General features: G+C 45.3%; 1 protein-coding gene across 1 annotated transcript in view; it reads left to right on the top strand.

The window, feature by feature from the left end:
• The window catches only part of T265_03205 (hypothetical protein), a gene marked incomplete at both ends in the record, with an annotated part of 43313 nt that overhangs the window by 18541 nt on the left and 11481 nt on the right, over positions 1 to 13291 (top strand). The window contains 2 exons of the mRNA XM_009167624.1: positions 1844 to 2161; positions 8567 to 8869. Of these exons, the coding sequence (XP_009165888.1) occupies positions 1844 to 2161; positions 8567 to 8869 (621 nt within the window). The remainder of the gene's footprint in view (positions 1 to 1843; positions 2162 to 8566; positions 8870 to 13291) is intronic.

Genomic DNA, 13291 nt, shown 5'->3' with positions numbered 1-13291 from the left:
GTCGTGATCGGAATCAAGTGGTGTGCCCCAGAAAGAACGGCAGTCTTGAATTGTGGCTCTCCACCGTTGGCCCATGGCCACGTGGTCCAACTGGGTCCACGGTTAATTTGTAGTTGGCGGCCGCCAGGTTACGCGATGAGAACGTTTATGTTGAAAGTTCGTACTTGCTAGAAACAGTTCGTGATCAGCACACAGCTGAAGGAGTCGATCTCCGTTGTCTGTGCGGCGAGCAGGGACTCCGAAACGACCACCTAAATGTGATTCCAAGGAGCTCAGACGAGCTACTTGAGCATTCAAATCGCATCAGAACTGCAGTCCGTTAGGGCATATGCCGACACGACAAACAGGTACCGTTTTTTATGCCGGGAAGCATTGAGCTTGATTGAACTGGATAACCGGACGCCGCAGAGACGACTGTTCACTGGGATCCAATCCAGCAAAGCGCGTTCAGCTCTGGGGCTGAGTGCAACTCCCACGCCATATATTCCACGAGTCATCTGGGTCACCGGACACACGGAGGGAGAAGTGTGAGAGAGCTGTTTTCGTTCTTGGGGTTCTGAGATGCATAACCATGCGTGCTTCGGAGACTTTTGCTTGTGCGGTGGGAAGGCGTTGGGAAGGAACGTCGGTGGACGCTGAACTGCACCGGCAAATGATACTTCCCGGTTGACCAGGCCGAGGAAGGGGGTTTGGTTGAGGTACCCCACCTTGAGCCTTCGACTCAAAGGTCTCACCAACAAAGCAGTGGGATGACGTAGGGTTTTGTTCGAGGACCCTTGCCTCTGACTGAAAATTCTGACCCACGAGGCAGTGGGAGAATGTAGGGTTTTCTTTGGAGACCCTGCCAGGAGCCGACGACACAATAGTCTGACCTGCTCGGCTGCAGGATGTTGGTCTAACCCGAGGGTGCATGGAAAATAGGCATCACTGTCTCATTCCTGATGCGGCTGCGCACAGCAGGCGCCTTTTGAGCAGCACCGGGCTCTTTGGCTTTAAAAGTATTTCGACCGTATTGGATAATGCGTCGGCGGTCACGGTCAACCGTTGGGCGATCGAAGTGTGCGGTTTTTGGGGCCGACCTTTTCTAACCCGTCCTTCCTCGTGGGAAGGCAACACCGCTGCTTCCATAAATATGGACATGCTGGTCGCCTGGGGGAAACACCTTACTGCCCTCACACTCATGTCGCATAGGATAGTACGACTTTACCCCCAGACCGCCTCGTACCACGATTACTCGTAGTGCGGGGTCTCGCTGCTCTTGGTCTGGCTGCTCCCCTTTAGCCTTCCTGGCATGGTTGCACCTTGTGGAACGAAGTTCCAGCCAGTGTAGCTCGCGGGATCATCGCAGCACTGAAGTCCGACCACCCCGTCAAGGTGGCAGCTTTAGGTCAGGAGAATCGTGATACAGTTATCCTGATCCCCATCCTCGATGAATGAAGAATGTTGGCTCTCCAAACCTAGTTGCTAATCCTGTTTTAGGTATTGAATTTTGTGTTGTATTTCTCTTCTTGATGAAAAGCTGTTTTCCATATAAGGTAAGGTTGATATGAATTTTCGAATTTGGCTACAGGCTACTTCATCGGTTCTTCAGAAGAATTACTGAACTTATCCTCTTCGGCCAGTCGAGTGCATATTCCATTTGTTCGCCCGTCAATTGTCCATATCGTGAATCATATCACATCGTGAACCATATTGTGAATCACCAGTTCTGTTCCAGACTACACGTTGTGCATTTATTTTGCCTTCGTCGTCCAGATACTTATGACTTATCTAACCGTTAAGTATTCTCCTCCCACGGCCCTTTGCACTTGTCAATTTTCCTTGCACATTTTGTGATCCTCAGTGCCTCCCAACGTCATCAGCTGCTTCGCTTTGGTCGCGACTTCTATGACGATCGTTGGTCGCGACGTCGTTGCGTCACTGCTCTCGACTGGTCCCCCAGCTATCCAGAGCTGCTGCTCGGATCCTATTTTTCCAATGAAGATGCTCCCCACGAACCCGATGGCGTGTGTCTCATTTGGAATCTGAAATTTCAGAAAACCACCCCGGAATATATCTTCCACTGTCAGTCTCCTGTTACCTCAGCCACGCTGGCCTTGTTTCACCCCAACCTCGTTATTGGTGGTACTTACTCTGGGCAGATTGTAATATGGGACAATAGGTAAGCTGAAGATTTTCCTGGTGCTTGTTGGTTCAACTTCAAAGACAACTTATTTTTTTCCTTTGAAGTCGTAGTGAATACAATGGTTTCTCAAAGTGGACGCTACTCGCAGAGAATGAGCCAAGTGATCTTCGTTGTAAGCTGATTCTTCTGTAATAGGGACCACTTTGTCAGACCTTTCGACCGAATAATAGTCCTTTTGTCTTGACAAAGTACCGGTTCTTACGTACAGAAGCTATAAATTGTGTAGGCCAGTTTTAGCATTCATAAAGACTGAAGGCGAATCACCGCTTCTTGTTATTCACAGCTGATACAATCCGTCCTCCAGGTTGGGGCCAACCTAAAACTGCAACCTTCACTTTGTGGTCGGACTTAACCGCTGGAATGTAAGCCTTAATCGCCCGCCAAAAGAAGAAATAAAGTACAAAGTACCAGTATTGAATCGTGAGAGAGCACTGGGATCGGATGGTATGTATCTAGCCCTCGTCAGAGTAGTTGGAGAATCCCTGGTGACCTATTTAACAAAGCTCATTGATGCTCATGGAGCGAAAAAAGTACATGCTGAATGAGGGACATCGACAGGTATTCCGGTGTTCAGACACGGTACGTGGACGCTGTGTGAAAACCGCCGTGGCATCACCCTGGTAGCTGTGGTATCGAAGGTGCTCTTTGGTCTTATCCTTCGACGGTTGGCTTAGCCTAGGAAGAAACAGATCCGTGGAAATCAAGCTGGGTTCCGATATGAAAGAGGATGTATCGATCACATCTTCACAGATTCTGGAACAGCAACACTACTTCTAACAACCAACACTGGTGGCTTCTCATGACTTGAAATCTTCCTTTGACTCTGTGGATCCTCAGGCACTATGGCAGTGTCTGTGTAGGAAAGGTGTTCCTCATAAATGTTTGACTCCCCAAAGCTCTATGCGCAAACTCCCGCGGACGTGTGAAAGTCTACGGGAAGCTCTCGCCTGGATTCACTACATCAAGTAGTGTCAGGCAAGACCGTCCTCTTTCACCTTTCCTCTTCGTTTTCTTCATTGATATGATTATGGAACACTCACCACCAGCCTGTGGGATCGAAAAGCTCCTAGGGCGTTTATCCACGGATATTAACTATACAGACTACAAAGTTCTTGGGTTTGCCGCCATCGTAACGCAAAAAATACTAAATATTCTAAATAACTCTGTCTTATGGTCTGACATGTGCTTCACACCTGCAAAATGTAGTGTTTCTGCAAGACTCTGTGGACTGGAACCCTGAGCTCATGCTTGTGGATGTGCCATTTGGGTTAGCAGACAGATTTGTTTACCTGGATACCTGAATCATTGCCGACGGCCTAGCCAAGGGTGGTATCTCCGCACGAACTGGGAAGGCCAGAGCAGCTTTCGTGAACCTGCATTACCTGTGCATCCATTACTTGTGTGACATCAGCTTACCCGTCAAGGGTCGAGCTTACAGTGCTGCAGTGCGCTGCATGTTGGTATACGGATCAGAAACTGAGCCGGTGCACGCCGAGAATGTTAAAAATCTAAATTTTTGTCACACCTTCGGATCATTGGTAACAACAGATCGATACCGTTGAAGTACGTCGAGTCGTTCTCGGAAGAGATAACTTGCATATGACAGATGAACCGATCAGGTGCCAGTTAGCCGACATCCTCGAAGAGCTGTTTTTGCGCGACAACGCGCAGAGTGGAAGCGAGCCAGAGGAGGTAAAACAATGACTTGGCAGTGAAATATGAAGGCCACTGTGTACAAACTCAGCTGTGCTGGTCCTCGCCGTCTCCCTGGAGAGGACTCCTGTCTTGAGGTTTGAGTGGTTCTAGTTCGAAATTAGAAGGCAGGCAGAATAGATGGGCCCAATGTACTCTTCAATCATCTAATAACCATAGTATATGGACTGAAAATATAGTGATACTTACCTGTCAATGATATATAAAAATTATGTTTCATATAATCTTGGCAACTCCGAGGCGGGACGCCTCAATGATTAGACCTGGCCCAATCGCGCCCTTAATGGCGCTCATGCGTCCAAGCTGTAGCCTTCGATACATAGCTGCCCCCCGCCATCATCTCCCTAATGAGAAGTCCATTGAAATCCCTCTGTTTACGCATCAGTTATATTACCTACCGCTTCCGTTGCGTAGTTAACTACTCTGCATACTCCACGAACGAAGCCATGGTAGGTACGATCACTATGTGAGCAGTACGCGGTTTTTTACAGCTACTGCTGCTGTTGATGATGATTCCATTTTTGTGTCTGCGTGATTTCCCATGATGTGTGTTTAGCAACGTTGATTTGTCTCCACTTATTTAGGCAACTTATCCCCTTCTTTTTGGGGTTAAACGCCTCACGGTCCTCGCCATGCGATGAAGTTTACGGCTTCTTCCTCTCCGTGTTCGTACGCTTTACGTTTGCTGTATTCAATAGACTGATCATCGTACGATGGTCTCTTCCAACTGGTGTTATATTTATGCATACAATCTTTTGTATCCTCTGGTTCGCTCCATATAGTAGGTAAATGACAGATGTATCCAAACCTGAAGTACGGGCTAACTCTGTTTCGACATGAGCGTGTTGTACATTTTGAGAAATAAATCCTTTGATTACAGTCCAGTGAGCATACTGATCATCTGTCATGTCCCCTACAGTCCGAATTTCTCCAGGGTAAGAGGACTGGCTCTGCCTCTTTGTTGCTGATGATGACTGAATAGTGAAGATTCCAAACACAGTGAGACTAGCCACCATTTCCGACAGTGTGTTACTTTTCCACGTATAGAGTACTGCAGTAATCGGGTTGTATTCATCATAAAACGGAACCTTGCATACCAGTCCGGAACTAGAGTTGGGTCGTACCACACTACAGTCAGGCACGATATACATGCAGCCAACTTCATCCTGCATCATTGAGTGGCATTTTGAGGCAGGATAGCCTAAACTTTATCTACCAGTACGGTTCACAGTCAAGCCGACAGCTGTTCAAATTGTACACATCGTTTTACATTTAGCTGAGATAACACCATTTGGCCACACTTGTCATTCTACTATCTCCAATTATCCAAGTCCTCGTCAACGAGAATCCTACGTTGGAGTGAATTCCTAAATCAGCGCGCTTATTTGCCTCCGAATGTTTGGGAAAACTTTTGGCTTCATCCAACTTTATGCTGTTCCAAACGTACTTTGAAGAGGCTGTGCGTTTCCTGTAAGGAAGAGAATAAGCTTACAATTATCGGAGCTAAAAATCAACCGCTATTGGTGTGGATGTTGTGCTACCCAATCCATAGGCGGTTTCGATTTGAGAGTACCACTAGTGTCGATATTTACTGACGGTAATGTCATCAGTTTCTAGGTTTTGTTCAACAGTTTGGTATTAATCAACCGATGTACAATACGGGTCTTCAGGCTGTTTAACTGTCTGTATATCAACTTGTGGTGAAAGATCGAATTTACTGACCGGGCGGTCCGTGATTTCATTCCACCCCGGGCATTTCGTTTACCCCTGTCTATGCTTAGGCTGCCTAGCAGCATCTCAGCCCCCGTACTTTCTTCGGGTGGTGTAGCAGTTGGGCACCTATTAAAAGCAAAGTGGATCTCCGTTGGCATACGCATTTGTTTGGAATGGTGCTTCTTGGTGCATCTGCCGTCTTGGAAGTGGCTAGCATAATTACAAATCCAGCATTTCCTTTGTTCAACTGCTCATTTATCCGATGAGACTGATTCACAGGCTGCGTTTTGATCGACGCTGTTCTTTCCACAATCTTGGACAACAGCAGCCATGTAGTGGTTGGATTACTGTTCGACGTGGTTTTAATTGAGTGTACGTGTTAATCTGTTTCTTTTGGCACGCTTTCTGGAAACCTGCACACTACAGACTTTTCGTGAACTCTGATATATAGCTCACTATACGTTCCATAAGGTGGTTCAACATGGTCACAACAGCATATGGTTCACACGTTTCCAGTTCAGCTGTGACTTTTATGTTCTCTGTTTTGCTTGTTGAAAACCTGTTTTCTCTTCACCGAAACTACTGTTGTGTGAATATTGGTAGCCTTCAGCGTCTTTCCATCATCCTACTCGTTTTCACTTCTGTGCGTCAGATTTCCGATGAATTCGGATAAAACTGGTGATTGACACCGTGATTATTAGCTTTTTGCAGGAGACTCAATTCACGTTTGGTAGGTCTAGTATCTTTTGTTGAGAAGTCTCCTTCTCGAAGTATCCGCTTTATAACCAACCTGTTTTCGTTCTGGATTGCATAAGAACAACCCGGTTGGTTATATCAGGTTTCCATGAGGACTTGGGATGCGCGCCAACGATAGAAGCAAATGATTGTAGGAGAAGTATTCATTATCTCGAAATAAATTCGGAAGGTTGCCATCTGAGCAAGAAGGCTTCGGAAACCCGAAGGACAGTGGAGGTTGACGAGCGTTTCTCATGGTGGTTGATGGAAGAGGCTTCGGTGTGTCGAAAGACAAGAAATTGGACCAAATTTCAGGAGGAAAATACCCGAAGAGTGCAACCTCACCTGCTGGAAATTTGGAAGTACCGTATATGGGAGACAAGTGGAAAACAAGTTACAACTGGCAACATCTTCTATGCGCCAGAATGAGCGGTTTCTGGTTGGAGTACTGAGTAGCTTTTTGGTCCTGTGATGGTTTTTATACATTTTTCCTTGTCGGCAGCGGCCTTGTGTGTAATATAGTTCGCCAGTTTGTGGTTGACTTCTTTTCCAACGTAGGGAACATACAAGTATGTGCGCGCTCACTCGTGCGTACCATCGTAATTCATAGGCCCTAAGTCTCATAGTCGAACCTCGTCACTGAATACCTGCCGCTGGATAAGACAGTCTTGCTTTGGTCATTCGAAAGTGGTGTAGTACTCAACACCGGACTACTTTGAGTTAAGATCTTGGCTGTCTCCTGTGACGCCTTATTAGCATGCTCAAAATGACTAATTCCTGCCCACCGACCATGAAGAGTCAGTTAATTTTTGAAATCGGAACTAAACAAGATTTCATCGGTGAGTATGTCGTACGTGACGTGTATGAAACAAGCCCAGCAGCACTTTATTTGTTTCCACACATAAAGCGAATGAGTAAAGTGGCCAGAAACCTAGTATATATCTTACTAAGTGATAATAGTAGCGCAAAAGGGGTTATAGATTTCTCAGATCACTAGCATATGTTTACCCAAACTCCGAATCTAAGTGGGGGCAAATTTTCACTCAGTTTCTTTAAATACTTATGTAGCGATCTTCGTTTGTTGAAAACTGGCTTTCTTCTGCCCCATTAATACTACTGAATATCCATCATTTCAACTGTGGAAGTCTGTTTCTGAAGTGGGAGAATTGGCACCCTCGGTCACCGACACTTTTTTTCCAAAATGGACTGCGTCGCTGTTGCTGGAGGGGAGAAACGCCCGGGAGATGGACTCGCGGTTTCTCTTTGAAGGAGTGAAAAATACCGATTCAACACTGCAGATTAGAGAATGAAATTTGAGACCATACGTCCCATAAATTCGTGGTATATGTATGACAAAAGATGAATGACTGGAGACGAAGGACGATGAATGGATGGAAGCGAAAACTTGAAACCCCTAAAAGTAAAACAGCAAAATGTGTTTTTAAATGCGTCAGCATCACTGAAGACTCAGGGTTGTTTTATGGAGATGATGGAGGTGATCCAAGAGATAAAAATTAGTGGGCTACTTTAAAATGCCTTTTCTGGTCGCGAATATTGCAAAATGTACATAGGCAGCTTGTAAGGGTAGACTGAATACCCACATTACTTCGTGAGTTAATGTGTTTGAAGACCATTTTGCTAACCTGCTTCGAGTTATCAACCACACATGGCCCTGGTAGGTTTTGAGGTTCCGCCCATCCAGGTGACAGCCAGGTGAGTCCTCTGTCGCTTGACATTTCTGTACCTCTGACATGCCAAGCGGCATGCTTAACTGCCAAATATGCCCCAGATATACGATACCTTGCTACTGGGACAATTCAGCGGCTTCGTATTACTTGTCGGAGGTCTTGTGACTGCTCTGAATTGCTACATGTTTATAGTTGATTGGCTGAACAGTGCCTTGGATTGCGTATATGCATGAAGGTGTCCACAGAAAGATATTGACCAAACCAAAGCCAAGCATAACTTCGTGGGCTTGTTTCACTGACTTATGATGCGATTGTTAAGTCAGAGCCTCGATACATTCTTCCATACACTGACGTGTTATTCGTACACTGGACTACTAAGGATTGGTGCGCTGGAACTTTGAATTCAAATTTCACACAAGGCTTTTGATGAGGAAATGAGAATGGGATGGTTGTGTCTTCCGTGTGAGTTGTTCCGTTTTCCTCTGTTTGTTTGTTGTGTACTTATGGTAATCGCGGATATTTATCATTTCAGGTGTACCAAACGCACTCCTGTCCAACGGACAATGCTGTCGGCCACCGCCCACACTCATCCGGTCCATGCAGTCAAGGTTGTCGGTACACAGAATGCTCATAATCTCATCAGCGTCAGCTCGGATGGAAAACTCTGTTCCTGGAGTTTGGACATGCTCAGCCAACCTCAGCAGTCAATGGAGCTCACTTACCGCCAGACACGTCCCGTGTCAGCCACGTCGATGAGTTTTTTCCACGAAGATGTTAACAACTTCCTTGTAGGGTCAGAGGATGGCCGCGTCTACACTGGGTCACGACATGGGAGGTATGTAAATATCGTTCTGTACCAGCTGCTTAGCTCATTATCCTATCGCGTAGTCTTCGCTTTCATTTGAAGCTTAAAGTAAAAATCCGATGTGCATGCATCAAGGACTGGTCACTCATCACTTCTTTCATAGGATGACCTATCCTCATCGGTTGCTTTACTCGTCCTGAAGTCAAAGATGGTGGTTGCCTCATTCCTTGCGATCGTGATGTAAATGTTCGCTACCATGTGCTTTGTGACTGTTTATTACTCTGGCTACAACTAATAATCAATATTTAATACCCGCAAACTTTCAATCCTCAAATATGAGGTTGGTAGAAATTCTTCAGTATTATTATTTCTAGCAACATAGCTTAAACATTCGTCACTGTTTAGTATATTTGGAACTCAGGCAGATCCTTTTCGTGGCCATCTGCAAGTGGACTTTGTGCCTTATCATGACGGTCGAGTATTTGGATGGGGAGTCAAAAACTGATAAACACTCAGAGATGAGGAAAGGCCAAAATGCGGCATTCAGATTAATGACATGGGATCATATTCCACAACAAAACTTGTCATTTTTCCCCTTATGTGTATACTTTTGACCAAAGTCATCGATCGTTTTGGAGTTCCCTCTCCGACATGTGTGGTATCGCTAAGCCATGTATTTTAACTCAGCCCACACAATTGTGTGGTTTTCCAGATACGTAAGAATTAACGTCGTTATACACGTGATCTTTTGTGCTCTGCTGTGAGAGGTCCCAGATTCACACCTAGTGGAAGCACAGTGTAATAAAGCATGACGTATGAATGATATTCACAACTTGTACGTTGTGTTGTCTGTGTTTTGCTGAGCTTACCGTAGCTGGATAGGTGGCACATTTTGTGAACAGTAGTTTGCCCTCATTTTGTTGGATTGATTGATCAGGCTCAGATCGACTCAGAGTACAAAGTCATTCTACCGTAGTCTACCGCGATTGACTCCGTGTGTTTTCATCAGGATGGATAATTTTGAGCTATCCATAGTTCGCTCTGTGTTGGTCCCCGCAAGACTATCCAGACTCAGAAGGTGAAAATTCTTCCCGATTGTCCTAAGCCAGTGTAGATTTCCTAAAGCGAATGTACTCAGCACTGAAACACCAGTAATGGCGCGGCATCATATTATTACAAGTTACTGAAACGCCGAACAAATCGGACTCAAATAGTAACTAAATGAAGCCGGATTGTTTGATAGCAACTTTAAATAGCTGGGTCAATGGGCGGAAGTCTTGAATGACTGTTTTCCTCGTCTATTGTGGTATCGTACCTCCCTCTAAAAAGGGAAGATTTATATTTTTGAGTTGAATGGGTTGCATTGGGGAGTGAATATTCAGAATGAACACTCAGAAACTGGTGCCGTAGGCACCGGTGCACTCTTTGTTTGAAAAACGATTCCTTACATTGTAAAATTCTTCTTGTCTGCCGTGCAACCTAAATGAAGTGCTACCAGGTTGCCCAAGCGTTGACAGGAGCAATCCAACCACCCTGGCTTCATTCAAACTACAGATCTTTCTGTTAGTAGTTCGCGTTTGAACCGCATTGCCGTTTCTTGTTTTGCAGCCCTTAATTTGATTTCTTTGTCTTATACGAATAACTGAACCAGTTTTTTCTCAGCGTTTTCCTCCAGCTTTAGCCTCACTTTCACTCTTTTTTCGCAACAATCGGTCCTCTAAACAGACACCATATATGAAATCATGAACCGGAAGTTTAAGTGACATGTATCGGGATCACGTGATATGTGATACTGATAATCATCCATCTCACGGTGATATGACGGCACTTTGCTTCATTGATTTTCTTACCAGCACGCGAAATATTTCTGGTTTAACAGTGCTTGCTGGCTTTTTGGCTGGTGACTTGTCACTTATTTGAATATACCGCCGGCATTTCGTTCTCCATTCTACTTGAAGTTTACTTTCACGATGCCATTTCTTAGTAATGAATTAATGGTTTTCGTGCGCCTAAAACTGTTTGTATTTGGGTTATAAAAAGGTCGGTCTTGGGATATCCTACATGAGTCCGAATAGAAAGTGTTTCTGATGGTGAAACTTCGTCTGGCATGTTCAGGTACCGTGGACACCACTAGCCATTGTATCGGGACCACCAGATACCTCAACAATGAAACGTGGACTATCTGAGCTTGTCCTTAGTGGTTTAAGGTTCATGGACATAACGTACATGGACAGAAATGGAAAGCATGTTTCCCGAAAAGATTGCTAGTTGCCCTATTCGACGGAGAGTATGAATAGAGAATCCTGCAATGTGGGTTAGGTATTTCAGTTTAGTAATGGATCTATTTGGTTCATTTGATAGGGCGGTAGTTCAGACAGGGAATAATGTTTAGAGGACTGGCACGTGGGGTGAACGCAGTAGACCGACTCAAGGGTCAGGAGAGTGTGTGGGCGGGCCTGGTGAACGACGAGTTTCAAGGGTAAAAATGATAGTTCCCAGTTGCGCAGGCCGAAAAAAAGTTTGTTTGTGGTATCCCGAGCTGAGCGTTTGAGATAGAAATCGGGCCCACAAGGCAGTGCAAGGATGTAGGGTTTTGTTTTCGTACACCTACCGTAGCGCTTGACTCAAAAGTCTGGCTAGTTCGGTTGTTATGGGGGACCTTGTCTCTATGGTCTGACCAGCCTGGCTGATATATCCCGAGGGCATCAAGCTCTTGATAATTCTTACCTTTATTTCGAGTTTATTTCTATTTCACAGCCATCGCGCTGAACGATGTGGCGTGTGATTTTCAGCATCGACCTTCTCCCACATGTCTTTCCTTGGGAAAACCATGATCATTTCCATAAATTTGCATATGTTAGTCGCTTGGTAGAAACACTTTACTGCCCTGACACAGTACGGTACATCTTTATCTCCAGTATGCCTCTTATTACGACTAATCGTAGTACGACTACTCGTTAGTGTTCGTCGGACTGCTTTCCTTTGACTTCTGTAGAGTGGTGACGCCTTGTGGAACGACCATTCACCAGTACAGTCGTCGGAATCAGTTCAACTTCTAAGCCCGACCACCACAACAAGGTGTCAGTTTTTCGTTGGCAACGGAAAAGCTAATTTTATCTGTAGCTTGAGGATGGTTGGGAATTTTCGCACCGTATGTTGAAAGGCCGAGAAGTACTGCAACTTAATCAGGTAACATCAGCAATGCACGTTCTATGAAACTACCTACAATCCATAAGTAGCTCAGAGGAAGAATAATTTCGCAATACTAGTGAGACCTCCATCTGAGAAATCGTCACTCAAGGAGCCAGCTAACACGTGATGTGGATTCTATGACTGAAGTATTATTGGTGCTGTGTCTTGCCTGAGTGCAATTTAATCGCTGTCCTGATTAACCGCTCGTGCCCGAAAGGTTAATTGGTCAAACCACTAGCCGGGAGCTCGCGAGTCTGAAACCCTCTGGATTTTTCTGAGATGCGCACTGCTGATTATTTCCAATAAGAGTGGAATGCTAATTTCGCTGAGCAGTAAGCTGTATCGATTGCTTTAAATAATTCATTGATCACTAGTTTACCGTAGTCCAAAGTAAACTCGTTCATTTTCTACCGTTATTCTGTCCTTTATAAATTGAGATGGACCAAGTTGTAAGCCTATTCAATGGGACAGAAACCTCCACGAACACTCTCCAAGGTATATGAGTAAATGTACTCGTGAAATTTTTGCTCTTTTAAGGAGCCGATGGAGATTTATAAAGATTTATGTAACGTCGAAGGAACACACATTTGCAACCAAAAATATGATTCCAAGATCTGCTAAACTCACACTGATGGCTGTTGTGAAGATGCCGATCTAGTTGTGTCAAAGGTAACCTGTTGGTGCATACAGCCAGTCTCCATACCTTCCAATCTTCACAAAGAACTTTCCTGACAGTAACACTAAGACCGGTTTCATCATCATCATTATTGTCAGCTGTAATAACCGCGTACTCGTCGTACAGTGGTTGTAGCTGCCGCAGTTTCGTCCACCGATGATTTGGGGGGAGGTGTAGGTAGCTGCGCATTGCAGGCGGGAGCTAATAAATTGGTNGCAGCACTGAAGTCCGACCACCACGTCAAAGTGGGGCAGCCTTAGGTCGTGTAAGACTGGTTTACCACAAAACCAGCGCTCGATTTAAACCTGAAAGAGAAGGTGGCGGTCCACCCCCGGTGTATGGTTGTGTGCTTTCTCCTGCTTTTGTAAGGCTGAGCGTTTGGCGCACTGCACGAAAACTTAGCCAGATAATACACGAACACCTCTCACGCGGGAACAACAGTAGACCCATTATCGTGGTCAAATTTTCTATCGTTTTCACATGACCAACCCAGGCAAGTCGTTTCAATTCATGTGCAAACTTCGCCGTGGGTTGTCGGTAGCGAACCGAGGAATTAGCTTGGCAATCGTGATACGAACGACTAC

This window comes from Opisthorchis viverrini (assembly GCF_000715545.1).
Source record: "Opisthorchis viverrini unplaced genomic scaffold opera_v5_44, whole genome shotgun sequence".
In the NCBI taxonomy this organism is placed as follows: domain Eukaryota; kingdom Metazoa; phylum Platyhelminthes; class Trematoda; order Opisthorchiida; family Opisthorchiidae; genus Opisthorchis; species Opisthorchis viverrini.
This window is presented reverse-complemented; position numbering and strand designations above follow the sequence as displayed.